Below are 14,870 nucleotides of genomic sequence, written 5' to 3' on the forward strand. Positions count from 1 at the left end.
AAGTCTTTGTCATGTTTTTATGATAAATGTACAACTTTAATGTGAAACATTCAGAGTTTTTTCTCTTGTTGTGTTTGTTTGAAGCTGCTTCCTTTTGGCTTCAGCTGTTTGGAGTTTCCATTTTCTAAACTTCTACATTCTGAACCTTCAGCTCTGAACAGATGATGAAACACTAAATGAATTCAAGCTCACACTTTGTCTGATAAACTTACATCTTTCATTCTGTATACAGATTGGTGGACTGTGGTTTGTCAGAGGTCAGCTGTGATTATCTGGCAGCAGCGCTGAAGTCCAACCCCTCCCATCTGAGAGTGCTGGACCTGAGTCAGAACAACAAGCTGCAGGATCCAGGACTGAAGCAGCTGTGTGGTTTTCTGGAGAATCCACGATGTCGATTTGAAACTCTGAGGTCAGTCACCATGTTTTAGCTGTTCTGAGATGAGTAAAATGTGAAAGTTGTGCTGACACTGTGGATCGGTAGGCACACAGACCCCATACAAGAAGTCTTTTTCTACACTTTTGTAGAACATCTGATCCCTGACCCTCTGAGTCTTACTCAGTAGATAATGCAGAGTTCTGAGCTGATGTGTGTGAGGGGACTCGGACAGCCTGACACACTTGATGTCCATGTCTTCCCTGCTTGTCCTGATACAAATAAACATGAGTAGCCTTTGCAGGTCAGATCTTATCAGTCACACCTGTTAGTGCAGCTCTCCTCTAGATTGGAGTGCTTGTTAAACTAGGATGGTTTTAGAAGCCTGGACCACAGACTCCAAGGGAAGATATGACATAGAAAGAATAAAGCAACCTATTAGAGTTGTTTGCACTAACTTAGAATAATACTCACATTTACATCTTTATTGTCTCACAAAGGGGTAAACAGTGAATGCACACAGAGAGGTTGGTGGTGAGAGAGGCAGTGTTGATTGAAATAATCCGAAAAGCAGGATTCCTTGATGAATGTCACATCTTCTTGAAGTCATAATCCATAGAGAAAACTTTGAAACTGTCGCTCTGATATCTGGTCAACCAATCAGGTGTTTACATGACATTCACTGATCTTCAGCTTCACCTTATTACCAATGTCTCCCTCTCTCTCTTTCACATCTGAAAAATCTACACGTCACATTTCAGTCAGTTCAGGTTTCATTAGCACAGGGGTGTCCAAACTTTTTTCACTGAGGACCACATACATAAAAATATAGGAGGGGCTGGGCCACTTACTAGAAATGAATCCAAACACCTTTCTCTTTAAACTCTTTGTCAATCACAGTATACTCAATACAATCCTCTTTTTCACTGAGTCACACACATTCAGAGATCAGAGTGTCCTGTGTGTTCTCATTCACTCACACTCACTCTCATATGGCTGAAGTCTGTTTGTACAGAGGCTACCTAATCACACCTTGGCTCGTGTGATTAGGTAGAGGATCAACAGGGGGGTTCATGACCCCCTTGGCCGACTCTCCCACAGGGCTTAAATCTGGGACTTTCCACCATTTGACCCCAGAAATAAAGAAGCTTCTTGGATGAGAGGTGAAACGTCTTGAAGAAACTTAAAGAAGTCCAGATGCCTTTTTTTCTAAGCTCTTTAGATGACTGCGAACCTTCACAAACACCTCATCAGTGGGACTCTCAGAGCTACCAGTCCTTTCCAAAAATCACAAAGCTCTTCATTGAAATCAATGATATCAAAGCTGGAATCAAATGAGTCCAAGTCTTCTGCTGATTCAGCATCACATTCATCTTTTGTCCTTGTTCTGCACCCCACCATTGACTTCATTCCTTTCCAAGCCAGTCCTTTATTCAGCTCATCCTCTGCTTTACTTTTAGACCTGATTTTAGCTGCTTTATCGCTCTTTGAACAAGTTTATGTGCCTCAATCCTTTTCTTCTCTCCCTCATAACAAGACAGCTTCTTCTAACTGAGAACATGTTTGAGTGATTTACTCATCTAGAGCTGCTTATTGGGGAAAACAGTTTCTGCTTTCAAAGTAATCCCCATTTTTCCCAGGAAGAAATGTAAGTAGAAATCAATGATCTAAGTGAGAACATGAGCCTTTAAAAAGGCTCTTCTGAGGCTGCTGCCAGTGGTCAAAGCCTTCAACAAAGCTCTGTAAGTAAAAATGTTATCATTCCTTTACTTTTTAAATGTTTATTCTAGTTAACACAAAACAGGTGTGAACAACTCAAATAAAATATTTTAAAAAACTAAACCAAAGAAGTAATGACTGTTGACGTCTGAAAAGTCTAAGTAATCATCAGTAATCATATTTCAGAAATTGTCCACATTTCTGAAATATTTCTGGGTGTAACTGTTACCAAAGTGCCATCTAGACCTGGTATGTGGTTGTTATCTAAGTGATAGTCATCAATTCTAAGAAAATGAATACAAAATAAAGAAATTTGACACATTTTGTTGATATCAAAAGCACACAGAACAATTCAGTGTTGTTTTACTGCTGTTCTCTCTTCACTTCTTCTTCTCTGATTCTCTCCACATGTTGCTCTGCATCAGTGCTCAGTTTCCTGACCAAAAACAAGATTAAATATTGCTAAAAATAATAGTATCTCATTACACTTTACCATAAGTGTCTTTTTTTAATGGTTTATCTGTTATTTTTCAGACTGAATCACTGTGACCTGTCAGAGAGAAGTTGTGAAGCTCTGGCCTCAGGTCTCAGCTCTCAGACCTCTAATCTGAGAGAGCTGGACCTGAATAACAATAACCTGAAGGATTCAGGCGTGAAGCTTCTGTCTGAAGGGCTGAAAAGTTCACATTGTACACTGGAAACTCTCAGGTGAGATCAAGCATTGTTTTCTCATCAACTGACAGAATTAGCAAATTAATAATAAGGCAGCCCTCTAATAAGAGATGTGGAGGTCTTCTGAAGTGCAACATACTCTTATGTTGAAAAGTTCTAAAACAGGAAGTAGTTCCTGGGAACTGCTTCCTTTGTTATTGTCTAAGTAGAAACATGATGGTAAAACAGTGATGAGTTTGCAGAGGTGAATCCACAGCACACAACACAACAATGCTGTTGCGTGCTGAAAGCAGACTTCTCACAGATTCAGAGACTGCAGGTTTCATCACTGTCCAACCAAAATTCACTGAACCAGCAGTAAATGAACGTCCAAAACCCCACTTCACGTTAGAAATAAAGATGAACAGGGGCATCCTCACTTCGTGTTTATATCTTTTTTGTGGGGTCTGTTCACTTGCTGTTTTAGCTGTTTGGTGGTTGTTGAGACGGTTTTGTGACCTTTTAGCTGAAATTCTGATATTAATGTAGATACCACATATCTAATTACTTTGTAAAGTATGAATGGCCATAAGGAGGTTTTTAATAGTAAAAAAAGTTGTAAAATATAGTTAAAAGTCCAAAACCTTCTACGTCTGGTTGCTTGTGGTAAGCAGCAGATCAAACGAGTAAAGAATTACGTTATAATTATAAATAGCTTCAAGAGCACATTCAGGTCTCTGAGACTCGTTCAGACACTGAGCCATGGCTCTGTGCTACATGCACATATTTCTGCATCTCTGCAATTCAAACACACTTTGTACATAGTTTATTTTATGTAGTATTCAATACTGAACTGTATTTTAGTCTTTTTAAAGGCAGAAATTTATATACAGCTCCTAATTTGATCAGTTCCACTCTCAGCTCCTATATATCTGCTATATAAATTCTGAACTCAGCTTTGTAGTCTCCAATATCACTGACATGCAGCCAGATGCTGCTCATTTTGTATTTTCACTCTTTCCTGACAGGCTTGCATTTAAATACAGCTCCCTGTTTCTCTGTGTGCCTGGCCTCTACCACTACCCTTGCTGTCTATGGGACATTTCCGTCTTCTTTCAAATAATGGTACAATCCCAGCCTATCTCTTAAAGTGTTTAGCCACATGGTGTGCTCTTCAGAATAAAATCTCGGCCGTGCTCACATTGATTATCCCCAAGCCTGAAAATTCATCAATGATTGACATATGAAGTTATCTTAAGGGCTGGATTTGGCCCACTGGCGACTGTGGCTCAGGGATTGGGAAGGTCATCTGTAACCAGAAGGTTGCCGGTTCGATCCCCCTGCTCTCTCTGTCCTGGTTGTTGTGTCGTTGGGCAAGACACTTTACTCTTCCGCCTACTGGTGTTGGCTCCTCAGCCTTGCTTCTGTCAGTCTGCCCCAGGGCAGCTGTGGCTACAACTGTAGCTTGCCTCCATCAGTGTGTGAATGTGAGAGTGAATGAATAGTGGCATTGTAAAGCGCTTTGGGTGCCTAGAAAAGCGCTATATAAATACAATCCATCATTCTTCTTCTTCTTCTTATTATTATTATTATCATTATATGTTTGGCACCCCTGGTTTACACAGTTTAGTATTCAATGTGCGTGAGTAGGGATGGGTATCGAAACCCAGTTCTTGTTGAGAACCGGTTCCCACTGTTTCAATTCCTTATAATTGCTTGCCATTTTTGCAAACAATTCCCTTATCGATTTCAGTCGGCCCGAATGACGTCACCACGTTGCGGAGCGTCATTTACCTGGCAGGAAACACGGCGCCTAAGCAGCTCAAACGCTCAAACGTTTGGTTATACTTTACGAGAACGGATGACAACAGGACAATTTGTAATGCAACTTGTAATACTAGCAAAGTAGATATACAAACCAGCTAACCAGCAGACCAGCTAACTGCAGCCACAAGCTGCGACTGCGTCTTTCTAACAAGAGCGTCAGACACTCAGACTTGTTTTCCTTGTGGATGATGATGTATTCTCACACTGATCCTTCATAGTGATGCTGCCATCCACCCACTGCTCCTGGATTCTTCATCATCATCTCCATCAGCCCTCACAATACTCCACCTTCATCAGCTTCATGTTCAGGAGCCTGGATGGACAGTAATTCTTTCCATGGGTTATGGTGGGACATTGAGAGCTGAAGTCAAACAGCAGTGAGAAATGAAAGACTGATTCATTTCTATTTAGTCTTGTGATGTGCAGCTTTGTTCAGAGCATTAAGGCCAGAGGTGGGTCGAGTATCCAAAAATTGTACTCAAGTAAGAGTAGCATTACTTTCAAATATTATTACTCAAGTAAAAGTGAAAAGTAGTCGTCAAAAAAGTTGCTTAAGTAAGAGTAAAAAAGTACTTGGTGAAAAGACTACTCAAGTAGCGAGTAACAGTTTGAAATGTCCAATTTATTTTTTAAATATCAGACAAACAAAAATTAGTATTTTCAAATAGAATATATGTAAAAACATCAACAAAATAAGGCACAACAATTCTAATTTCCAGATTTAATTTTTTCACAACATAAAGCTTTTTTCACCAATACCTACAGTAAATAATATAAGTACATAAACAGTGCAAACAATTTCCAGTGACAAGATATGCTGTAAACTTTACATTTATTTTTGCTCCAAATGGCACAGCAGCCTCAGAGAAAACATTAGAACGAGGCATCTTCAACATATGTACATTCAAGGCAGCTCAGTTTACCATAAATTGTATGGGTGTGCATTAGGGCTGCCACAAACGATTATTTTGATAGTTGACTAGTCACCGATTATTTTTGCGATTAGTCGATTACTCTTATATAACTATCATTAGCTTACAGCTTTAAGTGTTTAAGGTATGTGCTAACTAAACACAAAGACAAGATGATAATTTATTACATTTTAATGAAATTTGCACATTGTTTTGGTGGAGTTTAATAAACTCAGCCTTCTGCTCCTTCCTATCTAAAATATAACAGGACACCGGAGTAGATTCTCGAGCATCTCACACTTCTGATAATCAGTTGTCTGCTTGACGTTTATTCAGCTGTGTAAAAACTATAATTTTAATCTCACCCAAACCGATTTACTCAGGAACAAATAAAATACTGAAAAAAGCCAAACAATAACATTTTTAAGTTATCTCCGTTACTTACATGTCATGTTTAACCTGAGAAGCGAAAGACGGTGGTGGGTTTGAAAACAATTTGCCGGGAGTCCGGTGTTCTCAGCGGAACCCCGGCTAGCTATCGAGCTGGTGGGTAACAGACGTCTCCGAAAACGTCAGAGCGCTTTTGAAAATATGTGGTGTCTTGATAAACTGAGCAGATATTTAAAGTTTACACAGCTACATTCTCGCCTGAAAATATGTTAAACGTTTATTTTGTGACCGAGAAAGAATAATACGAGTAATATTAAAACTTCTTCTTCGGGGTTTAACCGCAGCTGGCATCCTTGTACATGCAGTGCTGCCATCTTCTGTTTCAGTCCGTTATTACACTCTTAAACCCTACTATTTATTCCTGCGTCTTTCAGGATTTTACAAGGCTTTAAACGATGCGTCGACTATTAAATTAGTCGTCGACGATTTTGATTGTCGACGTAATCGTGACTAGTCGACTAATCGTGGCAGCCCTAGTGTGCATTTTATTTCTGCATATTTAGCAAAAATGTGCCATTTCTTCGCTCAGTGAGGTGATGGTTAAGCTTCAGCAGCAGTTTGCTCTCAAGGTTCTTTCTGTGAAGCTGTAACTGTTTAGCAGTGAACAGGAGTCCTGCATGACTGAGAATTCCTTCACAAGCTCCAGATGCAATTAAATTTGAAGACTCTTAAAGCACGGACAAAGGTTAAAACCTTTTGTGTTACTATTTATGGGGATTACTATTTACTGTGGACCTACAGCAATGTTCAAGCATTAGTCAGTTTATAAAGATGTTTCGAAAACTGCTTTTGGAAGAATATGAAACTGATAAAGTTCATCACCCACTGTATATATAACTATGCTAAATTGTATCTAAATTATATCTATCACTGTAGCTATGTTTATACATGTTCTCCTTGTTTATTGTGTGGGGTAAGTGATGATGGGAATTAGGTGAATAGTGGGATTCAATAGAATGTTGAGCATGGATTAATAAGTATGTTATACTTCTTCCTACTCCATTTCAGACTTAATAATTGTCATTCCTTGTCATTTAGACTCTGTTTTATTTTATTTATTTTCTTTTTTTGTTTTATCTGAGCACATACGTGTGTATTTACATATATATTCGTATTTGTAAACGCAAGTATGTGTACTTGTGTATATATTTATATATTTTTTTCTGTATATGTCTGAAATAAAAATACAATACAATACAATACAATACAATGCAGGAAGAGCTGTATTGATTTTGATTGACAGCTTCTTGATGTGAGGAAAGCCATGCAATAGATCCACACCTCCAGTGAAAGGACATGAAAGGTACCTCTCCAGCTCCCCTGCTTCTGGCTTTCCTGACCCCATGGATCCATCATCTTCATCGGTTAGGCTGCTGTTTGTGCTGGCCTCATCCAGCTCTTGAGTCTAGGTGATGTCTGATGAAGTTGAGACCTGTGGAAAGATGTATGGTTTTTGAAAGAATTAGGTCTTGTCATTATAGTGCTGTATACACTGCCAAGCTGCGGATGTTTGGCAAGAAGATTTGATCAAACTGGAGATGTTTTTTACTAACTCTTGTTGAAAAACAATATTGTCATTCATATCCCGCACAAACAGTTTGCAATGAATTCCAGATTAAGTTTAAAATAAGAACGCATGCAAGGCTAAGCAGTGCTAGCCAATGTTTGGCTGTTACTCTGGGGAAAGACGAGAAAGACAGTGATGAAAGCCGTGACTGAAGCTACAATGTAGCCTCTAATCTCAGTTGTACGTTTGTACAATATAATTATCACGTTCGTACAATGTAATATTTATATTATGTATATTGTAATAACATGATATTATATAGTTCAAAGGTAAGAGGTATATTGTACCTACATGATAGTATATTGTACAAACATTAAAAGTATATTGTTTGAACAATAAACCTTTCACGTTATAACGTGATATAGCTCTATTTTTCTTTTGCCCCGGTGGCAGCTCTACGCTTCCGTATCCGAGGCTTTTCAATGTGGCCTCACAAAATTATCACGACTACAACAACCATGAAAAGAGTTGGATGGACATTGCTGCTCAATCACAGCTGCCTGGTCAATGGTTTTCATTAGTAATTTAGCAAAGTTGATCGTGTGTGTGTCTGTGTGAGTGAAAGACAGAGGGAGAGCGAGGGACAGATTTTGTATGATAAGCTTCATGTTATGAACGCACAGTTTGAGCACTCAAGTCGCATCAGAGCATCAGGCCGTATAGTGTGAGACACTGCATCGTGACCTATGAACTTCTAACCCCTGAGATTCAATTGTACAGTTTGAGCAGGAGCTGAATAACGTGACTGAAAAAAATTGCAGTGTTTGCCCAACTTAATGCAGACTGTTTAAACTAAAACTGCTGTTTGACATAAAAAACCCTGTCACCCGCAGTATTGCCTTCTGTTTTAACAGTTAAAGCAGTAGAGACGAGCTGTTTGCATGTGCGTGGAACTCTAGCATCAAGCTGTTAGCTTATAGCTCACCCTAGCTAACCAGCGAGCAGTTAAAAGGACAGCCGAAGCTGCGCAAAACACCCACAAACTTATCTCACTACAACGTAGCGCCGAAAATATGACTCGCAGCACGAGCTCAACACAGCTGCTGTAACATAAGACTGACATCCAGCTAACCACAGCTAAAAAGAGATTTAGAGAAAACTTACGGTTTCCTCAGGTTGCACGAGTTGAGCTCTTTCACGCTGAAAAGTTGTTGTTTTGAAGACACCGACACTGAAGATATAGCTGTTCTTTTATACTGCTTTTAAGCGAAACATTCTTAGTATATGAGGCCAAGGGTGTTCATCCTCGTCAGCTCTAGCGTAGACAGCTGGCTGTGCCATGTTTTCATGTGTTTCTTTGAAACGCTTGGGCCGCTCTGCCTACCACGGTTTCAAACTGGTCATGTGACTGCATGGCCACATCTGATTGGTAAAAAAAAGTCACTGGAAACTCCACTGGCGGCATGTTATCTAATGTGTTAAACTAATTGTTTTTTAAAAGTAACGAGTCTAATTTTGCAAATGTAGCGGAGTAAAAGTACAGTTTCTTCTTCAAAAATGTACTCAAGTAAAAGTAAAAAGTATCGTGCAAAAAAGGTACTTTAAAAGTACTTTTTTTTTTTTAAAACTTACCCAATTATTAAATGTAACAGAGTAAATGTAACTCGTTACTACCCACCTCTGATTAAGGCCCAGCAAAGATTACTGAGGTCACAGAGTCACTGATGAAACCTGTGTGCTTATAGAAACTGAAACCAGATGAACCAGAATAGAAGAACATTAAAATGAAGTGTCAGCTGCACAAAGGCAAAGGCAAAGGTATTCAGTTGTTGGTGTGAGTTTTTTAAATGGAAGATGGAGTCAGACTTTAAGCTGCTGGACTAATTCACTATATCCTGTTCTCCTCATAGAACCTGGATACACAGACTCACCTGTGACACAGTGACACACAGTGTGGGCTACACACACATTAGAAAGCGGATCAGTCACACTTGTACACTCATTTACATGTTACAGCAACATTCAATCATGAATTCAAAAGTAGTGTATTGTGTACTTATTTTAATAGTACTGCAGTGTCAGAAGTGCAACATTCAGTGTGCAGAAACAAATCAGGTGCTTTCTAACAGCAGTATTCCCTTTAACACAGTAGCAGTTCAAATATTTCTGTCAATCTGAGCTGAAACATGAATCTAATCAAATCAATAGCAAATCAAAGTTCTTTGCCTCTGCCAGGATGTTAACATTTGATTTAGTTTTTTACAAAGTTCCCCTCAGAGTCCAGAGACACCATCATAACATTATAACAGGCACCTTTGATCAACAGCAAGTGAACATTTATGAATGTGTGTTTTCAGAACAGGAACCAGCAGAACTATTTTCCTGTTATCAGGGAGCAGCACAAACGCTCATCAGCTCATTTACTGTGCAGGACTTTGAGTGTGTGAAGTGTGTGTTTGTACTGGATTTCCTTTGGAGAATCTCAGTCAGAAACAAGACAAAGAAAAACACTTTCAGTCGTCCAGGTTGAGTTGACAACATGAACTGCATTTTGTCTTCCTCTGACTTGACATTTTCTTCCTCCTCTGCACCGAGCCAGCTGCTAAGACACACAAGCTCATTGACATTTTCTGATGATAAAGAAACTCTCTTCTTCTGTACAATATGAGCAGCAACAGAGAACAAGCTTTCACAGGTACAGATGTTGCAGCTGTGGCCAAGTACTGGTGCTGCATGTTTGGAGCAGGACAGGCCTCTGTACTGATGGTGGGCTCTGCTCTGTATCCACCACACTGTTCTCAGCTGAGTCTTCCTCCTGTTCACAATCACACTCTGATGAAGCAGCCAACAGGGCCAACTTTTTCTCTGGTGGCTTCCACAGGTTTCCCTCCAACAACCCTCTGTTCCTTCAGTAAGTTCAGTAAGATCTGGGTAAACACTTGAGCTCCTTGAATCTGGCTCCAGTGCAGCAGCAGTTTTCACATATGCAATGTTAGCATTTTGTTTGAGTGTCTCCAGGTCTGTCCTGAGTGTAGACTTGAATTTGACCACGTAGGCGGGGTCATCATCTGAGAGATGACAAAACGCAGGCAGAATCAAAAGAAAGATTGAAATCAGAATGTAGAGCATTCATTTACTTATATACACAAACATGCAGGGACGTGTTCAAAGGCAGCTGTCTGGCAGCAACATCATATTTCTTGCACTATCTGTACTGAGTGCGCTGACTTTATTTCAAACACTGCTGTATAATGCAATATAAACCCTGTAAGAAATATTACTCATAAAATGATACTGTAAAACATGTTATTAATGCATTCTTCATAAGGCAGATTATATGGTAGCAATAAAAGAATCTCTGAATCCCAACATTCCCTCTTTTGACATTCCAAAAGGAATGTCACCATACTTCATGTTGTATCACTCCCTGCCCCACTCTATGGGTTCCAGGTTCATCTGGTAGATGCCCTCAACCCAGCCAGGGTTCGCAACCCTCGCCATTACCTTTACCAACAAGCCTCTGACACAAGGAATGATACAACAACCAGCGATGACCAGTATTCCCAAAAATACAGCCAATGAGCATATCACTGACATAGCCACACCTTTCCATTGTCCAAACACAGATGTCATCCAGGATGCCAGCGGGTTTTCAATACCTGAGTGCTCATGCATGGTTTTAGACAAAGTTTCCAGGGCCTCCAGAGCTCGGGTTACTGAGCCATCTGGGGCAGTATTATTAGGGATAGAAGTGCAGCACATGTCTCCGAACATAGTGCACATGCCTCCCTTCTCTGCCAACAATCAAGGGCCATTCGATTTATCACGCCCATCAGCGACCTCGGACCCAATTGTTCTGCGAACCCCATCATGGCATCCCTGGTAAGGTTAGAGAGTCTCAGCAGGTTGTAATGGAAATAGTTAATGCGATCCACATTCTTATTAGGGGTCACCCAAATGAATATGCTTTCAAATCCTGAAGCTACTTGGTCTGCCAGCTTATATTCGTTTGGAACTCCCCTGGGCACTCCTATGGAGTCTATCCAGGTCGGAGAGTTTAACCTAGGGTCATATGCATGTGTACCCTGGGTCCCTCTTTTTGCCAAAATGTGTCTCTTACGTCTGGCTGCTAAAGTACGTGTATTGTGTTCCCGATGCTCTCCAGCTGATACTAGCTCCTGCACACTTAATGACATCACACAAATCAAACGTGAATGAGCTGGCGGACCCTTTAACATAATTCAGTTCTATGCCATGATTCATGCTGAGACACTCATCACCTTTACCTGACACCTCGCGCTTTTGTCTTTCTACCGATCCTGTTTTAGGAACTACAGTCTCAGGAAATGCTGGGCTGGACTGGCCTCTGTGTTCAGACAAGGGGTCCGGAGTGCCCTGCAAAATATAGACAATAGAGATTGACAGACCACGTGACTTTCGCGCGTTGCATGCCGGGAGGTGATGGGAAAAACATTCAAAGAACCGCATTAAATGCAAGCATTTGCAGCACCGCAAAACGTTTATTCTCCGGTTCCAATACCTTCTTGCTTTTTCTTTCCTCACCAAAAAAAGGATGTACAAATGAAGGACAACAAAGCCGGTCCGTACAGAGACAGACTCGACGAAAAGGCAAAGAAAAGGTACGAGGAAAATATCAAAGGAGTGAAAGGGTCAGACCCTTACGAGCACACAGAGTGGATAAAAGACGTCAGCGTACTGGCCAACTTTCACCACGCTCAGATTTATAATTATAAGGTTCTTGGAGTGAGTGCATACACTCATGAAGTTTTTAGTAACTTCAGGTCATTGCAACAAGCCCAGGTACAGTTTACCGATGGATGGGTGCAGGACCTTGAAATGCACCGTGTAGAACACAAGACCATCGTACGAACAACGGTAAGTTTACCTGTCTCACAAATCGTCTGCATAAACGTGGCAATTATTATATATAATATATTATATTATATGCCCAGTCTGGATCGCATTCCAGCATTTCGTAGGCTGGTTTGCCTACAAAATACAGCAAACATTACACACAGCAGCATAGCGCGATGATTTCTGTTCAGCGCCAATTAAGACGTATTAACTACCACAAAACACTTACCTTTGTGGAAATGCTTGGAGCAGACTAACATGTGAGGTGGAGTGTTTTCGAACGTTATATTAGGTATTAGGATAGCGGCAATCCAGGCCATCCGTCGCCTCTTCGTGACTTCGGAGACATGGCTTGGACAATTTCTCTTTCACGCCGGAATCTGATAAAAACCAAACGCATTTCCCGTCGACTTCACGCGGCTGTCGTTCGCCCGGCTTGTGCAGTTAATAATACAACAGCTTCTTGCCATTTTATGTTTCTTTTTTATCGCTGTTTAACTGATTTCTATTGAAAGCCAGTGCCCGCTAGTACCTCTTACCACCACCTCCCAGAATCCTTTGCGGTTTTACCCCTGAATGACGTCACATTTTCAATCTCTATAAACAACACAGCCATGGTTACTATTATTGCATACAATAAACATGTAGTTGTAAGGAACATTTTAATAAGTTTCTTCTCATTACGTGTCTCTGATTCGTTTGTTTGCATCATGTTATATAAACTTTGTATTCTATAATTGTTATATAGATTTTAGATTCTAGAATGAAACTCCCCTCTTTGTGGAGCCTTCAACTTATCACTGCCCCTTTCTGCTGGCGTGGCGACCTTCTAAGCTGCTGCTCTTCTTTCTTCGGCCTTCCAGGTAGACTACTGGTTGGCGCGTTGCACAGGTGAGAGGGTTTATTCTGCCTCTGTTCGTTGACACCTGTGTTGGTTGAAGACTTCCTCAACCAAGCTCTCATGTGCTGGTGCACACTGCGACCAGTGATACCAGGTGTCGCCTTTCCCTTTCAGTTGAACTGCTGTAGTCGTCCTGGCAACGACCTCGTAAGGACCCCTCCAGCATGGCTCCTTTCCAAAGACCACCCTCTTTTCGGGCTCCTTTGCTCTGCCACACCTCTTTTCCTCCAGAGAAGCCTCGTCTTGAGCCTGTCTGGCCTCCTCCAACATATTGACACCTGCCTCTTCTTCAGCGGTTACCTGCACCATTTGCTGTCGTCCTTTATAGCCTGCTGCTCCCTTTGCGGCTTCATCCGCTCTCTGATTTCCTCCTGCAACCATGGTATTGGCCTGAGAGTGTCCTTCATTTCTCCCTGCTCTTTTACCTCAATTCAGTTCCTTGTTTGCAGACTATAGCATAGCCACTTTGGCAACAGTGGAAAGGAAAAACTCCCTTTTAACAGGAAGAAACTTCAGCCAGAACCACGCTCAGGTACGGGCAGCCATCTGCTGCGACCGCTTGGCGTGAGCTAACAGAGACTTTGAAGAGAGAGACCTAATATTTAATAATCCACATTTCACTGTTTTATTCTTCGGTTCAGATGTAGATTCTGTATTGTTCTTGCTTTGTTATTGTTTATGTTTAGGTTGTTTATTGCTAGTTTTGGTTTGTTGTTGTCTGTTTGGGAGCTGACATAGTCTCTATGGATAAGGGTCTTTGGCGGGGTAGCATCAGGAGAGAAGCTCCAGAGAGGCATGTTCCATGTTAAAAGCTAAAATATAACAAAAGAGTAGGGATGGGTATCGTTTAGGTTTTATCCGATACCGGTGCCAAATCGGTACTTTTGAAACGGTGCCGGTGCTTAAACGGTGCTTGAACCGGTGCTTAAAGAATGGAGAACACAAACTTCGTCCAAAAGCCTCTCATGTTTTTATTTTTAGCAGTCTCTTTTTTTCTGCAAAATGATAAGAACCGTAACAACATATAAACATCATCTGTGCAAAGATTTATGTTTTTAAAGTGAAACAGTGAAAAATTACAGCGCTGTCAATACATGAATATCCAGACGTTGTACAAAAATGTCCAATTCTTGCACGCAATTGGACACCACGCCAGTTGATTTTTTTTTAGGTATTTAAGAGCAGTCATTAATTAATTTCGTTAACATGCCTAAAAATGCTTTTTTTTAAAAATGCGTTTTAGAAGAATTAACCACACATTTACATGGTAATGGACCATTTCTGCCATGGAGCGCTTAATTGGTCTCTGGCCCTTTAAACTCTGAGGGGCTGTAACTTTGGTTTCTTTTGGTCAATTTGCATGATTGACAGTTGTTTGAGCCAATAGAGTCACAGTAACGATGCCACGTTCACGTTCATTCAACCAATCAGACGTTGTAATGCCAAAACCCACGTGGGCCCAAAATTACTGCATGTGACGTCTGTCCAGTCACGTGTCTATAGGTGGGTCTAAAATGGAGGTTGTTGACGGAAAACGGCTCTGATGCGGCTAGGTAGGCATGGTAACTACTGGCAATCACGTAGTTACCGGCTACCGGCGAAAATAGCGGAGGAAATCTGGACGGTAAGCCAATTTCTGTCTTAGCGCATTTGTGC

At 40.8% G+C, this 14,870-nt stretch overlaps 1 protein-coding gene and 1 long non-coding RNA gene across 2 annotated transcripts in view; one reads left to right on the forward strand and one right to left on the reverse strand.

Moving 5' to 3' along the window:
- The window catches only part of LOC109196968 (NACHT, LRR and PYD domains-containing protein 12-like), a 59,183-nt gene that overhangs the window by 18,600 nt on the left and 25,713 nt on the right, over positions 1-14,870 (forward strand). Inside the window, exon 7 of the mRNA XM_025906097.1 lies at positions 2,627-2,800. Coding sequence (XP_025761882.1) covers positions 2,627-2,800 — 174 coding nt within the window. The remainder of the gene's footprint in view (positions 1-2,626; positions 2,801-14,870) is intronic.
- LOC109201523 (uncharacterized) lies at positions 11,750-14,039 on the reverse strand. The gene is made up of 2 exons (XR_002061586.2): positions 12,543-14,039; positions 11,750-12,448 (listed from the first exon to the last, which is right to left on the reverse strand). It is a non-coding gene; the product is annotated as an uncharacterized LOC109201523 (long non-coding RNA).

Source organism: Oreochromis niloticus, linkage group LG3 (assembly GCF_001858045.2).
Source record: "Oreochromis niloticus isolate F11D_XX linkage group LG3, O_niloticus_UMD_NMBU, whole genome shotgun sequence".
Lineage (NCBI taxonomy): Eukaryota > Metazoa > Chordata > Actinopteri > Cichliformes > Cichlidae > Oreochromis > Oreochromis niloticus.